This window comes from Macrobrachium nipponense, chromosome 6 (assembly GCF_015104395.2).
Source record: "Macrobrachium nipponense isolate FS-2020 chromosome 6, ASM1510439v2, whole genome shotgun sequence".
Taxonomy (NCBI): Eukaryota; Metazoa; Arthropoda; class Malacostraca; order Decapoda; family Palaemonidae; genus Macrobrachium; species Macrobrachium nipponense.
Window position 1 is genome coordinate 6,488,224 of NC_061108.1, and position 24,662 is coordinate 6,512,885.

At 43.2% G+C, this 24,662-nt stretch overlaps 1 protein-coding gene across 1 annotated transcript in view; it reads left to right on the top strand.

The window, feature by feature from the left end:
• LOC135216870 (uncharacterized) overlaps positions 1-19,306 on the top strand; it is a 21,443-nt gene extending 2,137 nt beyond the window's left edge. Inside the window, exon 2 of the mRNA XM_064252385.1 lies at positions 18,383-19,306. Coding sequence (XP_064108455.1) covers positions 18,383-19,173 — 791 coding nt within the window. The 3' untranslated portion in view covers positions 19,174-19,306. The remainder of the gene's footprint in view (positions 1-18,382) is intronic.
• Positions 19,307-24,662: the final 5,356 nt, after the last annotated feature.

Sequence of the window (24,662 nt, forward strand, 5' to 3'; positions counted from 1 at the left end):
GTACCGATCTTCGTAGCGAAGACTCAGAACCCTTCGGTAACTGACGATTGGTTCGAGTCCTTCACAATACCCTCCTAATGACTTCACCGCCTCCGATACGAAGGCTATGCTGCTTTGTCCTGTGAAGGCGCGACGGAGCTGTCTGAAGAAACTCGACACCCAGGATGAGTGTGGACGCCTCTTCATCATTCTCTCGCGTTCCGCAAGAACTTCTCCGTGGCGCAGGTAATGAAGGCAGGTGCCTGGTCCAACCGGACCGCATGCACCTCTTTCTACCTTCAGGATATTGCCCACAGTTCCTTGGATCTTTTTCCTTGGGAAACCGTGGTGGTTGCTCAACACGTTGTGTAGTTAACCCAGACCCTCGGCAGGCTGAACAGCATCGAGTCCTGGTGTGACCGTAAGAATGGATGAGGAATGAGAGTGTGACTGGCTCCTCTTCCCATCTTTTTTCTTTCCTCTACCTCTGGGTAGAGGGACACGGTCGTCACCCTGCTGGGTAAGGACGAGATGCAGGTGAGCTACTCAATAGAGCACCATCCTATCCCTTTCAGTAGGGATAGGAGTAAATATCCACCACTTCCTCCAACAAGGGGGAGGAAGTGGATGCCAATTTGAGACAAACCCATCATTTTATGATTGTCTCTTGCAAACAGGAACAAGTTCTTGCTTGCTGGTACGAAGAGATTACGCTTGCCTCTCTCTTAGTACTTGGCCCAGAGGTCTGACCATTGATCCTGCGGTGCACACCCGATCAATCGGACAGAGGTTTGGATCCCTCCCTTGCTCTTATGACCAGGGAGGCACTCCAGGGTTGGACGAACACCAGTCTGTTCACCAAAAAGACTCAGATTCCTCCCACCAAGAAGTGAGTCTTCCTATTGTTAAAGGACCGAGGGTTTGTATTAACGTATCGGAACAAATGACAATTTGTCGAAAATTGCATTTTTCCTAACTATAACAAACCTGAGGTCCTTTACATATAGTCCCCACCTCATGCCAACCCTCACTCTGCAACTTTTTGCATGGGCCTAAAGCAAAAGTGATTCTTCACCTCTCGGGCGCGCGGGCGCGCGCACGATCGACAAGCAGTTAACTACCGTTCTCCCCCTTGTTCGAAGCTTACGACCGTCCCAGCTGCCGCTAGTTACCTTCCTATTGTTAAAGGACCTCAGGTTTGTATAGTTAGGAAAAATGCAATTTTCGACAAATTGTCATTTTTGGTTTCATATTTCATCTGCCAGATGAGTGTTGTAGGCGTCGTAACCCTGGAACATGCCTCATAACCCTGGAAATAATGTCTGATGAATATAATTGAAAAGCGTCGTAACCTCAGAACGTCGTAAGCCGAGACCGTTGTAACCCGGGGACTGCCTGCATACTGTGATGCTAGTAAACAGAAATTATAGCATATAAACATAAGATTGGAAATTGGGTTTTCATACAATCAACTTACCTGTCAGATATATACGTAGCTAAGACTCCGTCGTCCCCGACAGAAATTCAAATTTCGCGCCACTCGCTACAGGTAGGTCAGGTGATCTACCGGCCTGACTGGGTGGCAGGACTAGGAACCATTCCCGTTTTCTATCATATTTTCTCTGTCGCCGGTGGTATCAACATTGTTGTTACTACCTCCTGACTGGAATTTGCTTTGCAAGGCAATTGATCATCTTTATTGGACTTTTTGGTGACGTACCTGGATCGTTGTTTTGGCATTCGCTACCGTGGACTGGATTTGGACTTGCTTTTGATTTTTCTTCAAGAATGTCTGATTCAAGTGGTTGTGTGAGAGTGTGTGTGAATGTAGGCTGCAAGGTGAGGATACCGAAGGCTTCGGTTGATCCTCACACTATGCCGTAAATGTAGAGGTTTTGACTGTTCTTCGACTAACACCTATCATGAGTGTGAGAGGTTGAATGTTGAGGAATGGAAGACTCTAACTTCTTATTTGAAGAAGTTAGAGAGGGATAGAGTGAGAAGGGCTGCATCTAAAAGTGCGGGTAGTACAAGGCCTATTGAGCCTTTTAACGATTCTAACTCTTCTTTAAACTATGCTATATGATTCTAATTCTGTATCAGGGAGGGCCCTCACAAGCTTTGCATTCAGATTCGGCCTCAGAAATCGCTGATCTGAAAGCTACACTTCAGAGGATGAAATCCAAAATGACTGCCATGAATGGTAAGGATTGTGATAGTGACATATTTAGTGAAGTGAGTGCCCCCAGTGTTGTGGAGGGGGCGTCTGACCGTCTCTGCGACGCTCCCAGGCCTAGACCTCTTTCAAGCTCCCAAGCCCAGAGGAGAAGAAAAGTCGAAAGCCTTACGGAGGTTGTGGAGGATTCCCCCCGGTCAGGCGTCCCTTCAGCAGGCTCTGTAGCTCGACAGACTGCTAAGGACCGGCTATAGAAAAAGCCTCCTCCGAGAGTGCTTCTCTTCGTCCGCTTCTCCCTCACCTAAACGAGGGTGGAAGGATTCGGACCTTTCCAGGCCCCTGAAAAGGCTCTGGAAAGAACCTGTATTGGATTCTAGCCCTGAACGCTTTTCTGAAGAAGCGCCTTCCTTGATCAAGAAAGCTAAGAGGGTTTTGACGTCTCCTGGCTTTGACAAAACTCCTTCGAGGTCTCCCTCTCCCGTTGAAGAGGACGCCGGAGAGGCTTCCAAGAGGATTCTCTTAGCTGTCCAAGAACAGTTATCCGCCTTGGTAGGAGTTCTTTCGAAGGATCCTCCTCGTAGGAAGGACGTGAGGCTTCCTGTCAAGAAGTCTCGTCTTCCTTCTCCCGCCAGGAGTGAGGCTCCTGTGGGACGTGAGGCGTCTTCTAGGCGTGAGATGTCTCCTGATAGCGAGTCGTACGCCAAATATGAAGCGCCATACAAGCGCGAGGCGCCAGCCAAGCGCGAGTTTTCTTCCAGACGAGAAGCGTCTTACAGGATTGAAGTGCCAGACAAGCGCGAGCAGCCTAACAGGCGCGAGAATTTAGCCAGACTTGAGACGTCTGCCAAGCGAGCAGCGTCAGCCAAGCGCGAGGCGCCAGCCAAGCACGAGGATTCACCCAGGCGCGAGGCGCCAGACAAGCGTCATCCAAGCAGGGATGAAGCACCAGAGAGGCGCGAGGCGCCAGCCAGGCACGAGGCGCCAGCCAGGCACGAGGCTCCAGCCAAGCGCGAGGAGCCAACCAGGCGCGAGACGTCTACTTTGATTCATAGGGGCTCCGTACACGCTCTTAGCCCCTCTCCAATTAGGAGTTTGTCTCCCGCGAGAGAGAGAATTGGGAGGAAGACCCAGACTTGAAGTTGAATTCTCCTTCTGATCCTTTCTTGGAAGAGGACTCAGAAGAAGAGACTCACGGCAGAGAAGGGCTGTCTAACTACAAGGTTTTGACAGCTCTTCTTCTTCAGGAATACGGAGATTCCTTGACCCCTGCCGCTCCTCCTTCTCCACGCTCCCCCTTTTTTCGTGCTCCAAGACGCCAAAGTTGTCGTCTTTTCTGAAGATGAGGCCGACGATTTCAATGAAGAGAGCTCTTCAGTCTCTGGATAGCTGGATGCTAACCAAAAAGGAGTTGGTTAGAACTGTGTTCTGCATGCCTCCTGCTAGACTTACGGGCAAGAGAGGTATTTGGTACCAGACTGGGGAGAATATGGGTCTCTCTCTCCCAGCTTCAGCTGAAGCTGACTTTTTCCAGTCTGGTAGACGCATCCAGGAGACATAGCCTAACATAATGCACGAATAACTTGGGGGTCTTTCGGAGCTGGATCATCTCCTCAAGGGACTCTTCCATGTTTTGGAAGTCTTCAACTTCCTGGATTGGTCCCTTGGGGTGATGGCCAAGAAGGCCCATGCCTCGGAAGGCCTCGATCCGGACGTACCCTCTCGATCTTGTCATGTATTGACAAGGCGGTACAGGACGGCTCAGGGGAAGTCTCTTCCTTATTTGGAGCCGGTCTCTTGAAGAAGAGGTCTGTTTTTAGCGCTTTTCTAACAAAAGCAGTATCTCATTCTCAAAGGGCAGCATTGTTATTCGCTCCAGGTCTGACTTTTTGTTCCCTGCGCAGTTGGTGAAGGGACATTTCCCGTTCGCTGACGGAGAAAGCGACACAGGATCTTCTCCTTCAGTCGTCCAGGAAAAAGAGACCAGTGGGGGTGGGAGAGAAGAAAGGTGCTAATATGCCTCTGCAGCCCTTTCAAGGAGGTCCTCCCTCTAGAGCTCCCTCTAAAGGAAAGCGACTGAGAGGAGAGGTAGACTTCTTTCCGTCCCTTTAAAAGGGGAAAGTGAAGCTTCGTTCCTCCAAACACCAGTAGGTGCCAGGCTCCTGGGATTTGCGGAAGCCTGGACACTCATCGATACAGACGCTTGGTCAATGTCTGTTCTAACAGAAAGGATACCTCATTCCCTTCCTGGACAATCCTCCCCTGACTTCAACTCCGCGGAATTGTCCGCCAATTACAAGGACCCTGTGCTGAAAGATACTCTTCAACGAATGGTGGATCAGATGTGGGACAAGAGAGCGATAGAACTAGTGCTGGATCAAAGCTCCCCGGGGTTTTACAATCGCCTTTTTCTTGGTTGCGAAAGCCTGGGGGGGCTGGAGACCAGTTCTAGACGTCAGCGCTCTGAAACAAATTTTGTTCAGAAACAGAAGTTTCTCCATGGAGAAAACTTCTGCGTCAGTCCTAGCGGCTCTTCGCCAAGGGGATTGGATGGTTTCTCTGGATCTCCAAGATGCCGATTTTCACGTCCCGATTCATCCTTCGTCGAAGAAGTACCTCCGTTTCTTGACGGGGGGAAGGATCTTCCAATTCAGGGCCTTGTGTTTCGGCCTTTCCACTGCTCCTCAGGTCTTCACAAGCCTGATGAAAAATTTGGTGGCGAGATGGCTTCACTGAAGGTATCAGTATCTCTCTGTACCTAGACGACTGGCTCATCAGAGCAAAATCAGAGAGACAGTGTTTTGGAGGACCTTGCTTTTGACACTAAACCTGATCAAGACCTTAGGATTACTCGTGAACCTCGAGAAGTCCAACTGATCCCCAGCCAGAACTTGGTCTAATCTGGGGGATTCAGATGGATCTCGGGGTTTTCGAGTATTTTCCTTCTCAAGAGAGACTAACGAGAGGCTTAGAGAAAGTCTCTCTCTTCTTAGGGAAAAAACGTATTTCGGCGAGGGAAATGGTTGAAGCCTTTTTAGGGACCCTTTCTTGCTCGAACAGTTCTTTCCTCTAGGAAGACTTCAATCTCCATCCTCTTCAGTTCTTTCCTCAGAAAGATCGTGGAACATGAAGACAGGACTTCTTTCAGACAGTTTTCCCCATTCCAGTAATGATGAGACGTCAACTTGGAATGGTGGTTGCCCCCACACTGAAGGAGAACAAGGGTACTTCCCTAAGAGACTCAGAAACCCGAGCCTTGTATTGTTTACCGACGCGTCGGAAAAAGGTTGGGGAGCAAACCTTGGGAAGAGAGAGGTGTCAGGCACCTGGAATGCACTTCAGGTGTCCTGGCACATAAATTGCAAAGAACTGTTTGGCCCGTACACCATGGCCCTAAAGAGCTTTTGAGCCTTTAGTGACGAACAAGGTCAGTCCAAGTGAATGCGGACAACTACAACCGCCCCTTGCCTAACATTCGAAAGCAGGGAGGGACACACTCGTATGCCCTATACGAACTCGCAAGAGAACCTTCTTTTGTGGACATCCCAGAGGAACATCTCCTTCTTGACACGAGGTTTGTTCAAAGGAGTAAGGAACGTTGAGGGCAGACAGGCTGAGCAGGAGGAACCAGGTCCGGGCTTCACACCGAATGGACCCTCCCACTCAGTAGTTTGTCGGAGTCTCTGGTCTCTTTGGGGGACTCCTCATGTGGACCTCTTTGCCACGTTCCTCTCAAAAAAGACTGGAAGTCTTTTGCTCAGTAAGTAGAAGACCCCAGAGCTCTAACAGTAGACGCCTTCCTTCTAGATTGGTCTCATGTAGACGTATACGCATTTCCCCCATTCAAGATTCTGGGGCAAGTGCTCAGGAAATTTGTGACATCGAAGGGGACGAAAATGACCCTGATAGCCCCTTTTGGCCAGCTCAAGAGTGGTTTCACGGACGGTACTGGAGTGGATGGTAGACTTCCCCAGATCCCTCCCACAAAGGATGGATCTTCTCAGACAACCACACTTCGAGAGGTTTCATCAAAACCTCCCCGCTCTCGCTCTGACTGCCTTTCGACTATCGAAAGACTTGTCAGAGCGAGAGGCTTTTCTCGCAAGGCTGCAAGCGCGGTCGCTAGAGCCCGGAGAACTTCCACTATGCGAGTTTACCAGTCTAAGTGGGAAGTATTTAGAAGGTGGTGCAAGTCGAAGAAAGTTGTCCTCCTCCAGTACCTCTGTAACAGAAATCGCTGACTTTCTGTTATTCTTGAGAGAGAACTCGTCTCTCCGTAGCCACTATAAAGGGCTACAGGAGTATGCTTTCGGCCGTCTTTAGAAATAGAGGCCTAGATCTGGCAAATAATAGAGATCTACACGATCTGGTTAGATCCTTTGAGACCATGAGTCTAAGAAATAACATCTTCCCCTAACTGGAAACTCGACGTGGTTCGAAGTTCTTGTCCTCGGAAGATTCGAACCTCTGCATATGGCCTCGTTTCGTGACCTAACGGAGAAAATTTTTGTTTCTTTTGTCACTGGCGACAGCTAAGAGAGTTAGTGAGCTGCACGCCCTTAGTGATAAAGTGGGATTCAAACTAGACTCAGCCATCTGTTCATTCAAAGCTTTATTTCTGGCGAAGAATAAGAAAATCCTTCGAATCCCTGGTCCCGAGAAAAACAAATTCGAAAGTTAAAGGCTTATCGGGTCTCGCCGGCAGGGAAACTGAGAGGTCTCTTTGCCCAGTAAGAGCTCTTAAGTTTTACATGCAGAGAAAGAAACAATTGGGATGTTCTAGACAAGGTCTCTGGTGCTCGGTGAAGGACCCTTCAAGACCTATGTCCAAAAATGCGTTAGCCTTTTTTGTTAGGAACGTCATTACCTGACTCTCAATAAGGCCTGCACGGATGACTCTTTGAAACTCCTGAGAGTAAAAGAGCCTCATGAGGTGAGAGCAGTAGCTACGTCTCTCTCTTTTCAAAGAATGTGTCACTAAAGAAATAATCTTGGAAGCGACATAATTGGAGGTGTAATTCAGTATTTGCTTTCTCACTATTTAAAGGACGTTCGTGTGACCTACGAGAAATGTTTTTCTCTAGGTCCTTTCGTGTCTGCGGGCACAATCCTGGGTACAGGAGCTAACACCAATCCTTTAAATGATGCATAAGTCTAATAGATATGTTCTAGACTTTCTGCTGAGCAAGTGCAGGTGCCGCACTGGCGGCCAGTCACTTTCGTTCAGTAAGGAACTCTTGTGATATCTTTTATTAGATGAGTATCATTAAATTTTTTTTTTGAAAATTGATGTGTGCGTGTGTAATTTGGTTTTGAGTTATGGTTGTTTGTGAAGAGTTTGGGGGATAACTCGAGCAATTATTAATACTAACATGGTGGTTAGGATCAGGTGGTCGGGAATGGTTGTGTGCTCCTTCATAAGGTGTATTGTCATATAAATGGATCAGCACCCATTGACAAAGTCCTTTCAGGCTCTGCCGAGTAAGTGGATAAGACCCCTTCGGCAGACCCACAAGAACTCTTGGCCATAGATCACATATCTCGCTAAAGTTTCTTGAGGTGATGCAGACTCCTGGGCGACAGCCACAAAGTCTACCACCTATCAGGTAGGCAACCAAGGTTTTTGTTTTTTAGTACCAACAACATATGTTGTTTACCTGTCTATTCCATAAAGTAGCTGTCTCTTACCCTCCACCGAAGGGTGCCAATCAGCTATGTATATATCTGACAGGTAAGTTGATTGTATGAAAATACTTACCTGGCAGATATGTACGATTAGGGCCCACCCAGCCTCCCCGTAAGGAGACAGGTGGAAGAGAGAAAATATGATAGAAAACGGGAATGGTTCCTAGTCCTGCCACCCAGGGCAGGCCGTAGATCACCTGACCTACCTGGTAGCGAGTGGCCGCGAAATTTTGAATTTTCTGTCGGGGACGACGGAGTCCCTTAGCTTCCGTAATATATCTGCCAGGTTAAGTATGTATGAAACTTTATTGTATCATAACAATATCATTTTATAGAAATTACATTTAGCAAACCTGAATTTTGCTCAGTGTGCAGAGGGAGTTAGAGAGATGTAGTACCTAACATTTGCTCTTATATTCTTGATGACCCAGGGTATTGAAAATAACATTAATGCCCCTTAATACCTCATGGTAGGATTATTTGTATTTTTCCTTATATTATTCACCATGAGATAAATATTCTTGTTTTGTGCTCTGATGTTGCAAACTGAAAAATTTAGAATTACTGAAATTTCTTTAAAAATACTCTGATTAATGAGCAATAGAACGTATCATTCAAAATTAACAAACTGCTTTAGAATTTATTGTGCTGGCTACTTGTTAAATGGGTGAGATTTTGTCTTTATGGGAGGCCCCTTGTCTACATTCTGGTTTTGCTTTTTCCCATTAGAGACTAAGGTTTACTCTTGCAATAAGATATTTTATGTGCATTTTGCTCCATCCTCTAGTCCAAGTTTTCATTGAAAGACTTGGCAGCTTTGTTCTAATTTTTTTATTATTTTATTTTTTTGTGATTCTGCTGTGGAAGCTACTTTTCAAGTAATTTCTATTAGTACATACTGCAACATACTGAATCAGTAGTGCATCAGTTGAATATATGTATTCTTGTGAATTAACGTACATTAGTCTAGTTCAAGGACTATGGCCACCATGGAAAACTGCTACCCAGGACAACTACCACCTAAGAGTAGTCACATTACATATCGAAGAAGCATACGACAGGGGTTTTTCAGGAGTTTGATATATTTGTCGCTTTAGAAAATATTAGTAGCTGAAATTCATGCTAGAAACTGTCATTGTGTATTCATTAGGAATGACCATCTCTGTTAAGTGGTTTGGAGTAGGATGTAGGGCATTTACAACTTGCTTGTATCTTCTTATTGCTTACGTAATATGGGTGATAAATGGTAAAATTACAAGTGTCCCTTCAGTTTTGTGATGATTGTTTGGGAAGTTTCTTGAGTATTTGTAGCTTTCTGTTTAATTTCATTTCATAGAGTGGAATATCTTGACTCTTAATATCAGGAGTGTCATTGCGTTCATGACGTTGGCTGAGTAATACTTCTTTGCATATTTTTACTCTGACTTTGCAGTTTTAATGAGTGTGTTCACATTCATGTAATGACATGATCATTCTCTGTGTGTGACCTATGTGACCATCAAGGTAGAGCATTTCTTGACTGTGTTTACTTTTTAATGAATTCCATGAGGAGAGTAATGTAGCGGTAAAATCTGAACTGAAGGTGTTGAAAATAACTTTTAATTCAATTTCACCTGATACTGAATGATTTCTATCAATAGTTTGACAAATACTTTGTTTCCATTCCAAAGTGTCGATTATTTCTAGTGACATTTTATTCATTGGGTGATTATATAATTTGATATATAGTGTATTCTGGACATCTAAGAGTTTATATTGTGAAAAATCTTTTTTACTGTTCTTTTTGTTTATGTTTTTGAGTTAAATATTCATTCAGGTTTTCAGAAGAATTTCCATTTTATTTTTTTGCAATGCCATCTTCTGAGATGGTAGTTGTTCTGAGTGGCAGTTGTTTGGGCACTGCCTTGGTTCATATGCATTCAAGTGACTCCAGGTTATAAAATGTTTCATATCAAGTAAGTTAAAGAAGAGAGAAAAGCAAAGCCTCATTATGTATGCTTATGAAGGCATTATGAACCAAATTATTGTTGAGTTCTGTCTTTTTAAATATTTCTGTCAGTATAAAATCATGAAACATCATTTGTTTCTTTACAAATAAATACTGAAATGGAAAACTCAGATCATTATTTTTATAAAAGTAAGCTATCCATGTATTAACATAATTGGGATTCTTGATGTGGGAGGATTACCCCTGTAAAGGGATGTACTTCTATTTTTATGTTTCCACTTAGTTTTCTTTTAGCCTTCATAGTTTTAACTTATCATTTCAGTGCTTTGTTCCTCTTTCAGTGCATTCGTGTATTGTCACTCCTGTCAGTGTGTATTTTTTCCCATCATTTTATTAAATCAGTTGATTTAAGTAAGCTTTATTCCTAAAGTGTCTCATTGCTGACTTTTTTGTATTGTTCCCCTCAGTTGTTAGAAGCCATAGCGACAGGTATTAGCACTTTTATACTGAATACTTGTTGCCTAATTCATGTAAGTACTGTCATCCTCCAATGTGTTATTCTTGTTGCTGGAGGCCCCTTTGTAAGGTAACCACAGGAAAAGTACCCCCCCCCCCAAGTACCAGGTGAAGAGGAAGAGATTTTACCACATGTTTGTGGCTTCAGAAAGTGCATCTTAGGTAGCATTAAGACAAGCATTTTGGTGGACACTACAAAGGCAGATGGCACCAGAAGGAGTTTTTAAGCCAGTGAGTGATGTTACTATACCATAACACAAAATCTAAAGTTGAAACAGTAGCAGTTGTATCAAAAGCATTTAAGGATCAGCCTTGAGTGGTTAGCTGTTTATCTTAGTAATGGTGGAAACTATAAAAGGAAGCAGACATGGCTTTTTCCTGGGACCTGCTGTTGGTGACGACCTAGTGTTAGCAGCAGAACCTATGGGAAATATGAAAATTATTAAAAAGATAAAGTGTGAAGTGAAGAGGATAGGGCTGAAATCCATAATAAACAAAACAAAGCTTATTGTGACTGGAATGGAAGCAAAGGAATTAGCACTGTCAATAAAGTAGGTGATGTGGGAAAGGCTTGCTGGGGAGTTTATTGCCATCTGCGTAATGGAGCAAGGAGTTATGAGAGTTACTTGGGATATCAAAGTAGAAATTTTGCGGCATGAAATATGTAAGTGCAAATGGGGAGAGGTGGAAGTGGTGAACCTTGTTGCAGTAGAGGGGCAGGTTTTAGAATGTAGAACATTTCTGTTACTTTTGGGACACATTGGGGCTGGGAATTGAGAAAGAAAGAGTACTATCTGTACAGGATGGAGTGGAAAGAAAGCTAGATTACCAGTAGATAAAATTAGGATTTATGTTCAGAGTGCATTGGAAGATTGTGTAATGATTGGGGAAGTGGTGAAGATATGTGGCATGCAGCAGCAGGAAAGTAGACTAATATCTGAAAGAATGTGATGAGAAGGAATGAGGAATAGTAACTATTGGGACAAAGACTTTTAAGAGGGCCAAGAAAATCACTGAGAAATAGTGCAGAAGACCTTCCCCTGAGAGGAGCTGTCTTAAGTGTGCAGGACAGAGGAGGTTACAGAGTAAACATCATGGTTAATCCTGTAATGGTAAAAGTAAATGTACAAACATCAATGCTGATGGTAATAACTTGTCCTGTCATGTCTCAACAGAGGAAACTGACAGAAAATGCTTGTGGTAGTCAGGGATAATATTAACTAATATTTTAAAAGTATATTTGAAAATGTTTAGGTCAAAGATATAATAACTTGAACTTGTCATGCACATGAATTTTCATGTAAAGTTTAGTGAAATGAAAGCATATGGGCAAATAGCTTTTTCATACAATGAACTTACCTGTCAGATATATACTTAGCTAAGACTCCGTCGTCCCCGACAGAAATTCAAATTTCGCGCCACTCGCTACCCGGTAGGTCAGGTGATCTACCTGCCTGCCCTGGGCGGCAGAACTAGGAACCATTCCCGTTTTCTATCATATTTTCTCTGTCGCCGGTGGTATCAACATTGTTGTTACTACCTCCTGACTGGAATTCGCTTTTCAAGACTTTTTGATCATCTATATTGGATTTCTTGGTGACGTACTGGATCGTTGTTTTGGCATTCGCTACCGTGGACTGGATTTGGACTTGCTTTTGATTTTTCTGATAGAATGTCTGATTCAAGTGTTAGTGAAGTGAGTGTTCCCAGTGTTGTGGAGGGGGCGTCTGACCGTCCCTGCGATGCTCCCAGGCCTAGACCTCTTCCAAACTCACATACCCAGAGGAGAAGGAAAGTCGAAAGTCGTATGGAGGTTGTGGGGAATCCCCAACGGTCAGCGTCTCTTCAGCAGGTTCTGTTTCGCTACAGTCTGCTCAGGACCGCTTTAATAGAAGCGTCCTACGAGATTGTTTCTCGTCGTCCGGTTCTCCTTCACCTAAAATGAGGGTGGAAGGACTCGGATCTTTCTAGGCCACTGAAAAGGCACTGGAAAGAACGCGCGTTTGACTCGAGCCCGGAGCGCTTCTCGGAGGAAGCCCCCTCTTCTATCAAGAAGGCATAAGATGGTCTCGACGCCTCCTCGATCGGTAGTTGAGGATCGCACTCCTTCGAGTTCTCCTGCTTCTTCTATTGAAGAGGACGCTGGTGTGGCTTCCAAGAGGATATTGCTAGCTGTTCAAGAACAGTTAGCCTCTTTGGTTGGAGTTCTTTCGAGGGATCCCCCTGAAGGACGCTAGACTTCCTATTAAGAAGTCTCGTCTTCTTTACGCCTGCCAGACGTGAAGCGTCCTTCAGGCATGAAGAGCCTTACAAGCGCGAGACGTCTTCCAGGCGCGAAGATTCTTTCAGGCGTCAGGAGCTATCCGAGCGAGTTGCTCTAGACAAGGATACGCTCAGGCGGAGGGCGCCAGGCAGGGAGGAGTCAGCCAAGCGCGAGGCGCCAGCCAGGCGCGAGGAGTTCAGCCAAGCGCGAGGCAGCCAGGCGCGAGGAGTCAGCCAAGCGCGAGGCGCCAGAGGCGCGAGGAAGTCGCGAGGAAGTCAGCTAAGCGCGAGGCGCCAGATTAAGCGCGAGGCGTCAGCCAGGCGCGAGATGCCAGCCAGCAAGCAACAAGCTCCAGCCAAGCGCAGAAAGCGCCAGCCAAAGCGCGAGGCGCCAGCCAAGCCGGCGAAGAGCTTGCCAGGCGTGAAAGTCCCAAGCAGACGCGAGAACTACTAGTAGACTGAGAGAATCTGTTCACTCTATGAGTCCCTCTCCTAGTAGGAGTTTGTCGCCAGTAGAGAGAGAACTTGGTGAAGATCCTCTCGTATTTCAAGCCGTTTCTCGCACGGTGTGGACGTAGATTCGGAAGACAGGGTTAACGGTAGAGAAGGCTTCTCTTTACTATAGAGTTTTGACGGACCTTCTTTTGCAGGAGTATGGAGATTCGTTGACTCCTGCGGCTCCTCCTCCGCCTCGATCACTGTTTTTGAGTGCGATCGTACCGAAGTCTTCGTCGGTTTTGAAGATGAGACCTATGATCTCTTATGAAAAGAGCTCTACAGTCTCTTGACAAGTGGATGTTGTCGAAGAAGGATCTGGGCAGAACCACCTTCTGTATGCCTCCAGCCATACTTTCTGGTAAAAGAGGTGTCTGGTACCGAACTGGGGAGAACATGGGCCTTTCTCTCCCAGCGTCGGCTGAAGCGGACTTTTCAACCTTGGTTGATTCATCGCGTAGACACGCTTTGAATGGAGCTCGTGTGACTTGGGCGATTTCTGAGACTGATCATCTCCTCAAGGGCCTCTTCCATATTTTGGAAGTGTTTAATTTCCTAGACTGGTCCCTTGGGGTGATGTCTAAGAAGGCTCATGACTCGGAAGGTCTAGACCCCGAAGTCATTCTTAGTATTCTGTCATGTATTGACAAGGCAGTACAAGACGGATCGGGAGAAGTCTCCTCTCTCTTTGGAGCGGTACTCCTTAAGAAGAGGAGTATTTTTAGTGCCTTCTTAACCAAGGCGGTTTCTCCCTCACAGAGAGCAGCCCTGGTTTTCGCTCCCATGTCAGACTTCTTGTTTCCTTCTCAGTTAGTGAAGGACATTTCTCGCTCACTGACTGAGAAGGCGACACAGGATCTTCTCCTTCACACTGCAAGGAAGAAGAGACCCCTAGTTGCGGTTGACAAGAAAGGACCGACTTCTACTGTTCAGCCCTTTCGAGGAGGCCCTCCCTCCAGAGCTCCCTCTAAGAGGAGAGGTCCTGAGAGGAGAGGTAAAGCTTCTTCCCGTCCCTTTAATAAAGGGAAGTGAGACGACAACCTCCAAACACCAGTGGGTGCCAGGCTTCTCGAATTTGCAGACGCCTGGACATTCATAAACTCGGACGCCTCTTCGATGTCTATAATCAGGAAGGGATATCTTATCCCCTTCCAGGACAGTCCTCCCCTAACGACTATTCCGCGGGAACTGTCAGCCAGATACAGGGACCCTGTACTGAGGGATACTCTTCGTCTGATGGTGGATCAAATGTGGGACAAACGAGCTATAGAATTAGTACTGGAGCAAAACTCTCCGGGGTACAATCGTCTTTTTCTGGTTGCGAAAGCCTCGGGGACTGTAGACCAGTACTAGATGTCAGCGCTCTGAACAAGTTCGTTCTAAAGGAGAAGTTCTCTATGGAGACTTCGGCCTCAGTCCTTGCGGCTTTACGTCAAGGAGATTGGATGGTGTCGCTGGATCTCCAGGACGCTTATTTTCATGTCCCGATTCACCCTTCTTCGAAGAAGTACATCCGTTTCATGACGGGGGGAAGGATCTTTCAGTTCAGGGCCTTGTGTTTCGGCCTGTCCACAGCTCCTCAGGTCTTCACAAACCTGATGAAGAATGTGGCGAGGTTTCTTCACCTCAAAGGCGTCAACATCTCTCTATATCTGGACGATTGGCTCATCAGGGCCAGAACAGAGAGACAGTGTTTGGAGGACCTTTCTTTGACCCTAGACCTGATAAAGGCGTTGGGACTACTCGTGAACCTCGAGAAGTCACAGCTGATCCCCAGACAGAACTTAGTCTATCTGGGGATTCAGATGGATTCTCGGGGTTTTCGAGTATTTCCTTCGCAAGAGAGAATCGTGAGAGGCTTGGAGAAAGTCTCTCTCTTCTTAGGGAAAGAACGAACTTCGGTGAGGGAATGGTTAAGCCTTCTAGGGACCCTTTCCTCGCTCGAACAGTTCTTTCCTCTAGGAAGACTTCATCTTCGTCCTCTTCAGTTTTTCCTAAGGAGATCATGGAATTGGAAGACGGGACTTCTCTCCGACAGTTTTCTCCTTCCAATGGAAATGAAACCACACCTGCAATGGTGGTTGTCCCCTCTAAAAGAGAACAAGGGAATTTCTCTGGAAGTTCCGAACCCAAGCCGAGTGTTATATTCAGACGCATCGGAGAAGGGTTGGGGAGCAACACTAGGACGAGAGAAGTGTCAGGCACCTGGAAGGCAGCACAGGTGTCCTGGCACATAAATTGCAAAGAACTTCTGGCAGTTCACTTGGCTCTAAAGTTCTTCGAACCTTTTGTGGCAAACAGTGTGGTCCAAGTGAATGTGGACAACACTACCGCCCTGTCCTACATTCGGAAGCAAGGAGGAACACACTCCTTGTTCCTATATGAAATAGCAAGAGATCTGCTACTTTGGACCTCCCAGAGGAACATCTCCCGCCTGACAAGATTTGTTCAGGGTACGAGAAACGTCAGGGCGGACAGACTGAGCAGGAGAAGCCAGGTCCTTCACACAGAATGGACCCTTCATTCAGAGGTGTGTCAGAGTCTTTGGGATCTTTGGGGCACTCCTCATGTAGATCTGTTTCGCCACATTCCTTTCCAAAAGGCTGGAAGTCTTTTGCTCAGTGGTGGAAGACCCAAGAGCTCTCGTGGTCGACGCCTTCCTGCTAGACTGGTCTCATGTAGACGTGTACGCTTTTCCCCTTTCAAAATCCTGGGGCAAGTGTTGAGAAAGTTTGTAGCGTCCAACGGAACAAGAATGACCCTGATAGCCCCGTTTTGGCCAGCACAAGATTGGTTTGCAGAGGTGCTGGAGTGGACAGTAGACTTCCCCAGATCCCTTCCAAGAAGGATGGATCTTCTCAGACAGCCACACTTCGAGAGGTTTCATCAAACCTCCCCGCTCTCGCTCTGACTGCCTTTCGAACTATCGAAAGACTTGTCAGAGCGAGGGGGTTTTCTCGCGAAGCTGCAAGAGCTATCGCTAGAGCCCGCAGAGCTTCCACTAGACGAGTCTATCAGTCTAAGTGGGAGGTTTTTAGAAGGTGGTGTAAGTCTAAGAAGTTGTCCTCCTCCAGTACCTCTATAACCGAAATCGCTGATTTCCTTTTGTTCCTGAGAGAGGACTCTCACTTATCTGTATCGACTATCAAAGGATACAGGAGCATGCTTTCGGCAGTCTTCAGAAACAGAGAGACCTAGAGATTGCTGATAATAAAGATCTGCACGACTTGATTAGATCGTTTGAAACAACAAAATCTAAGGAACTAACTCCTCCCAGCTGGAACCTGGATGTAGTTCTCAAGTTCCTTTCGTCTGACAGATTCGAGCCTCCTCATTTAGCTTCGTTTAGGGATTTAACGAGGAAATGCTTGTTTCTCCTATCTTTGGCGACAGCCAAAAGAATTGGTGAACTTCACGCCCTTGAAGATGAAGTCGGCTTTAACAGAGACTCGGCCTTCTGCTCGTTTAGAACACTTTTTCTAGCGAAAATGAAAACCCCTCGAATCCCTGGCCCAAGAGATTCGAGATTAAAGGCTTATCGAGTCTAGTGGGTAGAGAAACAGAAAGGTCTCTTTGCCCTGTAAGAGCCTTGAAGTTCTACTTACGAAGGAAGAAACAAATGGGAGGCTCTAGGCAAGGTCTTTGGTGTTCGATTGAGGACCCCACAAGAATCATGTCTAAGAATGCATTAGCTTTCTTCATAAGGAGCGTCATTACAGATGCTCACAAGTTCTGTCCTGACGACTCTTTTCCTTGCTTTTTAAGAGTAAAAGCTCATGAAGTTAGAGCAGTGGCGACGTCTCTCTCTTTTCAGAAGAATATGTCGCTAAAGAAAATCATTGATACGACATATTGGAGGTGCAATTCGGTATTTGCATCTCACTATCTTAAAGACGTTCGCGTGACCTACGAGAAATGTTTTTCTCTGGGGCCTTTCGTATCGGCGGATACGATACTGGGTACGGGAGCAAACACCAATCCTTAACTTTGTACATACCTTCTACTAGATATGTTCGAGATTTCTGCTGACAAAGAGGGCTCGGTGCTGCACTGGAGGCCAGTCACTGTTGTTCAGTAAGGAACTCTTGTGATATCTTTTACAGGAGTATTAAAAATTTTTTTTGAGAATTTTTGTATGAATGCGTATCAGTTTCGAGTTATGGGTTATTTGTAATGAGTTCGGGGATAACTCAGAACAATTCTTTATACTAACATGGTGGTTAGGATCAGGTGGTCGGGATTGGTTGTGTGCTCCTTCATAAGGTGTGTTGTCATAGAAGTGGTCCAGTACCCATTGACAAAGTCCTTTCAGGCTCTGCCGAGTAAGCGGTTCATATACCCATCGACAGACCCACAAGAACTCTTAGCCATAGATCACATATCTCGCTAAAGTCTTGAGGTGATGCAGACTACCGGGCTACAGCCACAAAGTCTACCACCTATCAGGTAGGAACCAAGGTTTTTCTTTTATACCTACAACATATGTTGTTTACCTGTCTATTCCATTTTAGCTGTCTCTTACCCTCCACCAAAGGGTGCCAATCAGCTAAGTATATATCTGACAGGTAAGTTCATTGTATGAAAATGATATTGTTATAATACAATAAAGTTTCATACATACTTACCTGGCAGATATATACGATTAATGGCCCACCCAGCCTCCCCGCAGGAGACAGGTGGAAGAGAGAAAATATGATAGAAAACGGGAATGGTTCCTAGTCCTGCCGCCCAGGGCAGGCAGGTAGATCACCTGACCTACCGGTAGCGAGTGGCGCGAAATTTGAATTTTTGTCGGGGACGACGGAGTCTTAGCTAAGTATATATCTGCCAGGTAAGTATGTATGAAACTTTATTGTATTATAACAATATCATGTTTAATAGGAAGAGAGCTGTAGCAGTTAAGTATGAAGTTTTCAATTCCATTGGTCAAAATATTTTTTCCATATCTCTCTCCCTCTGCCCCTTCATGAGTCCACTCTCCCAAATCCTAAGGGTATCCTCACCCTAGCAAAATAAATTTGGCATTTCAAGTCTTCGGTGTGTAGTGAGATGGTAGACAGACTCTCTCTCCTGCCCTGAAGTTCGTGTATAGTTATAAGTGAAATTGAAGATGCATTTAGTCTTTGAATGTGGAAATTTTTCAGAATTTTACATACTTATCAGTAAAGATAAAACACAGGAGTATCCATATTTTCTCAAGTTAACTTTAATAATACAGGATTCAAACATAAAAAAGTAAGATGTGCTGTCATTTTTCCATAATAGCTCTAAAAATAAAATTATATAGATAGCACTTTAATGAATATTTATCATCTGTTTCATAGGTTTACTTGAAGACGGCGAGGATTTACAAGAGCAGAGCTGCTGCACAAAATGTTGTACTCCCTGGAAAGCAGGACTTTCCAGATTCCGCCTTCTGAAGCGCCCCAAGATGAGTCGGCTTATTAAAGTCTTGCTGAGGAAGCAACGAAAAAATGTGAAAAGGCTAAAGAATAGTGAGAAGCTCCGACTCTCGCTCTACCGTACTCAGAGGAATACCCTGGAAATTGTGTGCTTGGTGTGTAAAGAGAAGTTTAAGGTATATTGCTCTCTACCTGAAGATATGAAGAAGTCATTACCTGTGAGAGAGACAAGGAAAACAATAGACAAAACTTTGAACGTTAGTATGTTAACGGATAAAAAGAAAAAGAAAAAGAAAAGAGTCAAAGAGCTGAATGCTGGTTTGCTAATATCATTACCAAGTAGTGAGCATCATACAAAACTGAAGAAAAGGAAACACCAAGAAGAGCTTGCAGGAGGCAAACCGCCAGGAATAACGGAAATATCATCACAACGAGAGAATCTTAGAAACGGTATTTCTGGGGAAAGCAAAGGTAACTCTAATATTGGCGAGACATATTTGAAAAAGGATGTGGTTGAAAGGATAGTTGACACTGTACCTGTTGAAAAGGTTTCAAATGTTCCGAGTGGTTTATTAGTGAGTGAAAAATTTAAAACCAGGAGGAAGGAGAGAGACTTTTTGAATAAAACAATTAAGTTAAAAATGGAAAATGATGCAGCTAGGGTGCTGAAAAATAAAACTGCTCTTGGTGACTTTCTATCATCTTTGATTTAGAGTGGTTGAAAGCTCATAATATAGTTATTATTATTTTTCAGATTTATAATAAAATTTACTTTCATTGTAACTAATGTGAATTATTTTCCAATGTTGTTAATTGAAGAACTTTGTATAAAGATAGTGTGTGTCATTTGTTTTTCATTTGTAAATCCTGAAATATTAACATTATCCATTAATAGTGAATGGCAAAGAAACCTTTAGTACTGGTTTCATGTGCCAACAGGGAGTGCCAGTGAGCTTTGAGAAATTTTTGAGTGATTCTGGAGCATTTTTTTGTAGTCTCTCTGTACTTCTCGTTTATTTGTTTATTTGTCAGAATGTTAATAGGATAAATGTGGTTTGAACCATGAACTAATCTTTGTACTGGTATTTCCTGAATGGAAACATAATTTGTTGAGTGGCTTGTAACTTGTAATTTGTGTTCTACACAGTGCTTAGTATATATGTTTTGGTCCCTCATTGGATGAGTGGTTTATGTGCTTGCTTACTGATTTGGTAGTTGTGAGTTCGATTCCCTGCCAACGTGGAATCAGAGAAATTTGTTTCTGGTGATTAGAAATTCATTTCTCGATATAATGTGGTTTGGATCCCACAGTAAGTTGCAGGTCCTGTTGCTAGATAACCAATTGGTACCTACACACGTTAAAATACCTAATCCTTTGGGCCAGCCCTAGGAGAGCTTTTAATCAGCTTAGTGGTCTGGTTAAACTGAGATGTACTTAACTTTTATATGTATTAGCTTTTTGAGATTCAGAGGATGTCAAATGGCGTCATCCTGTTTCTAACTCTTGAGTTTCTTCGGAAAATGATGGGTAGCCTTTGCATCCTTATACTTTTTAATTATATATTATTTTCCATTATTTAATATTTACAATAAAAGACAGATATTCATATTTAAAATGATGGCAAAACTAGTTTTACATCCCAAAAAATTGGTTCACCAAAGTGATAGAAAAAAGTTTCCATATGTATTTAGTCTCAGGCAGATTTAATGACCTTAAATCCCAAAGGGTCAGTGTTATAAGTGGAAACATGAAAAGCTGGTACAGAACAATAGAATTTATGAATGATATATTAAAGTACTCTTCTTTATGAGTTAGAATCCATAATACTATAGCCATTTCTGTCTTGAAATGGAAAGACTATACTTGAAATCAAATGCTAGGGAGCTGTTTTGAACTAGGGTAAAAGTTTTAATAAGGTTTAATTGTCATTGAAGGGATTACCCACATACTCAGTGACACCCACCAATATAGATAGTTAAGAACCAAATTACTGAACTGGTGAGATTCAATATGTAGCGTAAACTTCGTATAAGATTCAAGACATTAAAAGGACATAAAGGTGGAATGATGGCTAACAATGTGTGCCTCTTGTAAATACTGCTATACATAAGTTAAATACAGATTACTTTGGTTTCTGTAAGGTGTTAAATACCCCAGACGTGACAAATATTAGAGGCCAGTAGGGCCATGGAAATCTTTCATTATTAGATAACATAGTTTCAACAACTTATTTTCCAAACATCCTGATATCTCGACGTATCCCTTGCACGCTCTTGCCTTAAAATGATTGATTTAGTTTCAAGTGATCGGTCTCGAATTTATAGACGTAGTTCATACAGTTATGGGTTGCTTATGAGAGACATCTACCAGACTCATTTTGAGGAATAGTTCACCCCGATATGATCAGGTGGGAATGAAAATATCTCGATTTAAAATTAGAGTGAGGGATAAGGCCAATTTATTATTATGGTAAGGACAGTGGGTCACAGAACTAAATAACCTGCATTCGTAAGATTTGCCACCTCTCTCTCTCTCTCTCTCTCTCTCTCTCTCTCTCTCTCTCTCTCTCTCTCTCTCTCTCTCTCTCTCTCTCTCTCTCTCTCTCTCTCATACGATTGAAAGTGAAAGTTTGCTGGTTTCTCGTCGAACGGTTGCGGGTAACATTAAGCCCCCTTCACTCTTCGATCTGGAAATACCCACAAGTGAAAGTATTTACTACTTAGAACTCGGAACTAAACCTAGGCCCATTATCCTATTTCATTTCTGTGACCAGACCAATTGACGAAAATACTTAAATCATCGTTTTGGGAAATATTGCTACAAAAATGTGACGAGGAAAGATTTTCTTCTTTTATTTATGTGAGCAGGAAATTGTATCACACGCATAGTAGAGCGAAAAAGAAAGTTACGTTCTCAGGAAAGTCTAAGTGTTGCAAGCGTAGGCCTATAATTTTTTTTAGTTAAAACTTTCTTGTCATTTGAACAAAGGATAAAATGAACACGAAGATATATGACGTCAGTAGTCATTTTTTATTTTTAATATAATTTTAAAAAATAATATTCGTTCCTCTTTAGTGTTAACTGACGAAACCTACTTTGAATAATTGTTCTTTGGTAGCTCTCAAAGTTATTCTCCGTAGCGGTTAGTGCCTTCAGTGCTCCTCATTCGGTGCAATGTAGGCATTACTTTAAGCTTCTTTGCAGCGTCCCCTTGGCCCCTAGTTGCAACCCCTTTCTATCGTTTTACTCTACCTCCATTCGTATTCTCTTCCATCGTACTGTTCACCCTCTATTATTGTTTCATAGTGCAACTGCTTTGAGGTTTTCCTCCTGTTACGCCTTTCAAACCTTTTAATTTCTCTTTCCGTTTCAGCACTTAATGGCCTTAGTCGCCCCAATGCTTGGCTTAATACCAAAAAAAAAATTTATATTACATATAACAACAGATGAGCTTATGACTCAAAGTTAATTAACTAATTACGTCACATATCATTATATTTAATTGAACCATTGGACAGCTGACGCGCAAGTTTTGACTTATAGCTAAGAGGTGAAAACAAAATATCATTTAGCCTCAGTAGGTTTCAAAATCTGAGGACGGACAGAGAAAGTGCGGACGGACAGACAAAGCCATTTCAATAGATTTCTTTTATAGAAATCCAAAACTAAAATCTAAATAAAAACAACATGCTTGCAATCATACATACGTATATACGTTTGTTCCAAATATAATAAAAAGGATAGTAAAGCTATAGAATGCTACCGAGGCTCCTCTCCAAGAGGCTGGTAGTGCTGTGAGGACCAGAGAATAAGACCGGTAGCTGGGTACTGATAATTTATCATGTTGTTTGAGATGAAGCTGGCCTTATGGCAGCACTGGCTCTTGCTCCTAGAGCAGCCCGTAGGAAAAATAATTTATTATAGACGAACTGGGTTGACATAGACGGGTGCGGACAGAATCGTAGTGTCCGTTACGTACGCACGAACAAACATAAACAAAAAGGGATGGGCCCCGCTGTGAATGCGCTTCTTCACAAACGGAAATACATGAATACTAGTACATAGAGGGAACGGGTTCCCAACATATATACATCAAAAGAAAGGGCGTAAAATGCTCTACAGAATCGGTAAAGGAACAACGCTGCTTGATGATGAGATGCAATAAAAATATAGAAAAGGCGTTGTCCTTACAGTAGGTACTAACAAGATTCATTTTGTGTCTGGTAGTTACCGAACCAGAAGGAAGCGATAGCTATTCACTTTTTACCAAAAACTGACGACTACTGCTGACGATAATATCCTAAAGCATGGAAAGGGGACTGTAGGACCCCTTTTCATACTTTAGCCTTGTAGGTTACAATAGACCTAGTCATCGTGATCATACGCTTAACCATCTAATTTTCCTGCAAGCAGAGCCTATTCACCATCGTATCTACCTTTAACAGAGATCTTGAAGTCAACGTAAGATTTCGGCCTAATTGAACACTTGGGTTTCAACTTTGATTCCGTTGTTTCGGTATGAGCTGACAGCGTTGCTATTTCCTGTGATAATTTGAAAGTGACATTCACTATAGTTACGAAGATGGTATAGAAAGGTATACTGTAAGGATTTGCTTGTGTGTATGCGTGCGTGTGTGTTTGTATTTTTGTTGTGCATACTTGTTGCAAACGTTCAGTTGAACTGAAAAATTCAATTGAAGAATGATTTGAGTAGGGGGACATTTGTTAACGATTGTAAATTGCTTGTGAAAGTGATTTTGAAAAATTAACCATCACAAACACAAGTCGCTAATAGAAACTCTCTCTCTCTCTCTCTCTCTCTCATTCTGTATTTTCCGTTACCTTCTGTTATGACTTCTTTCCAATGAACGGCAGAATATTTTTTTGGAAGCTTGAATTTCAAGTCAATGGACCCTGTGGTGGTGGGCTTGTTCTATGTGAATGAGGTTCGTCTTTAGAATAATAATGATAATAATACAACCCACCCCTAGAAAGACTAAAATGGTTAAAATAGAACGGACGATAAACTAGTTCACGAAATCAGGAAACAGAAAACTTCTTAATGGTATCAAACATCCGGTGTCTACATATCCTGACGAAACAAGTGACCAACGTTACGCACGAGTATTGTGTTAGTGAATTATTATTAGCCAATAATTCTCGTTACTCATTAATGATCGTTGACGGACGTGCGAATTGTTATGGGCATTTGGGACGGGCAACCAGAGGTCCTGTTCTTGACCAGGCCCGAAAGATAAGAAAAAGGTAGAAAGGAAAGGGGGTTTTATAAACCGTATTCATATGGAAGAAGCCCACCAAAGGGGCCACTGATTTGGAATTCAAGCTTCCAAAGAATATTATGGTGCTCATTAGAAAAAGAAATAACAGAAAGTAACAGATAAACAGACAGCAGAAATCAGTTATTGGAAAAGAAAAAATAAATAATTGGACAAATAAGTAAATGAATTAACAGATACTCGCAAAATATAAGGAAATTAAAAGAAAAAAAAAAATACACTGTTAGCAGTCATTTCACGTTGCTCTATTTTTACTCATAGCTTTTCCTTTAAGGAGAAAAAGGCCAGGTTCCTGAATACACAATGTCGAAAGAAGAAGAAGAAGAAAAAGAAGAAGACAAACACTACCTGGTCACGGTTTGTGATCCTGAAAAACATCGTTAACAACTGTAGCCATTATCTCTCTCTCTCTCTCTCTCTCTCTCTCTATTGGTAATGTTGCAACATCACATACATTACGCCCACACACACACATACACATACACACGCGCGTTATGCTTTCCTAAGGGCTACCATTATTGCCATGAGTCCTTTTCAGGTGTGCGCATTTGCTTCAGTATACTTTTGATTCATTCCTGTCCTTTGGCGTTTCTCGTGCGTAGACAGTATGTCTAAAAGGTGAAAAAGGCTTTGGGACACTATATCATATATATATATCCTATATAATATATATATATATATATATATATATATATACATATATATATATATATATATGTATATATATATATATATATATAATAATATTATAATATTATATATATATAGATGGATAGAATAATGTTATAAAAATAGAACCTCAGTTAAAGCACTATACACGAAGCATTTCCTATTCCAAACGGAGTGATGTCATGCACTGTCATATGTAAATATACCACTACGCTGTTTTTCTAGGTAAAAATAC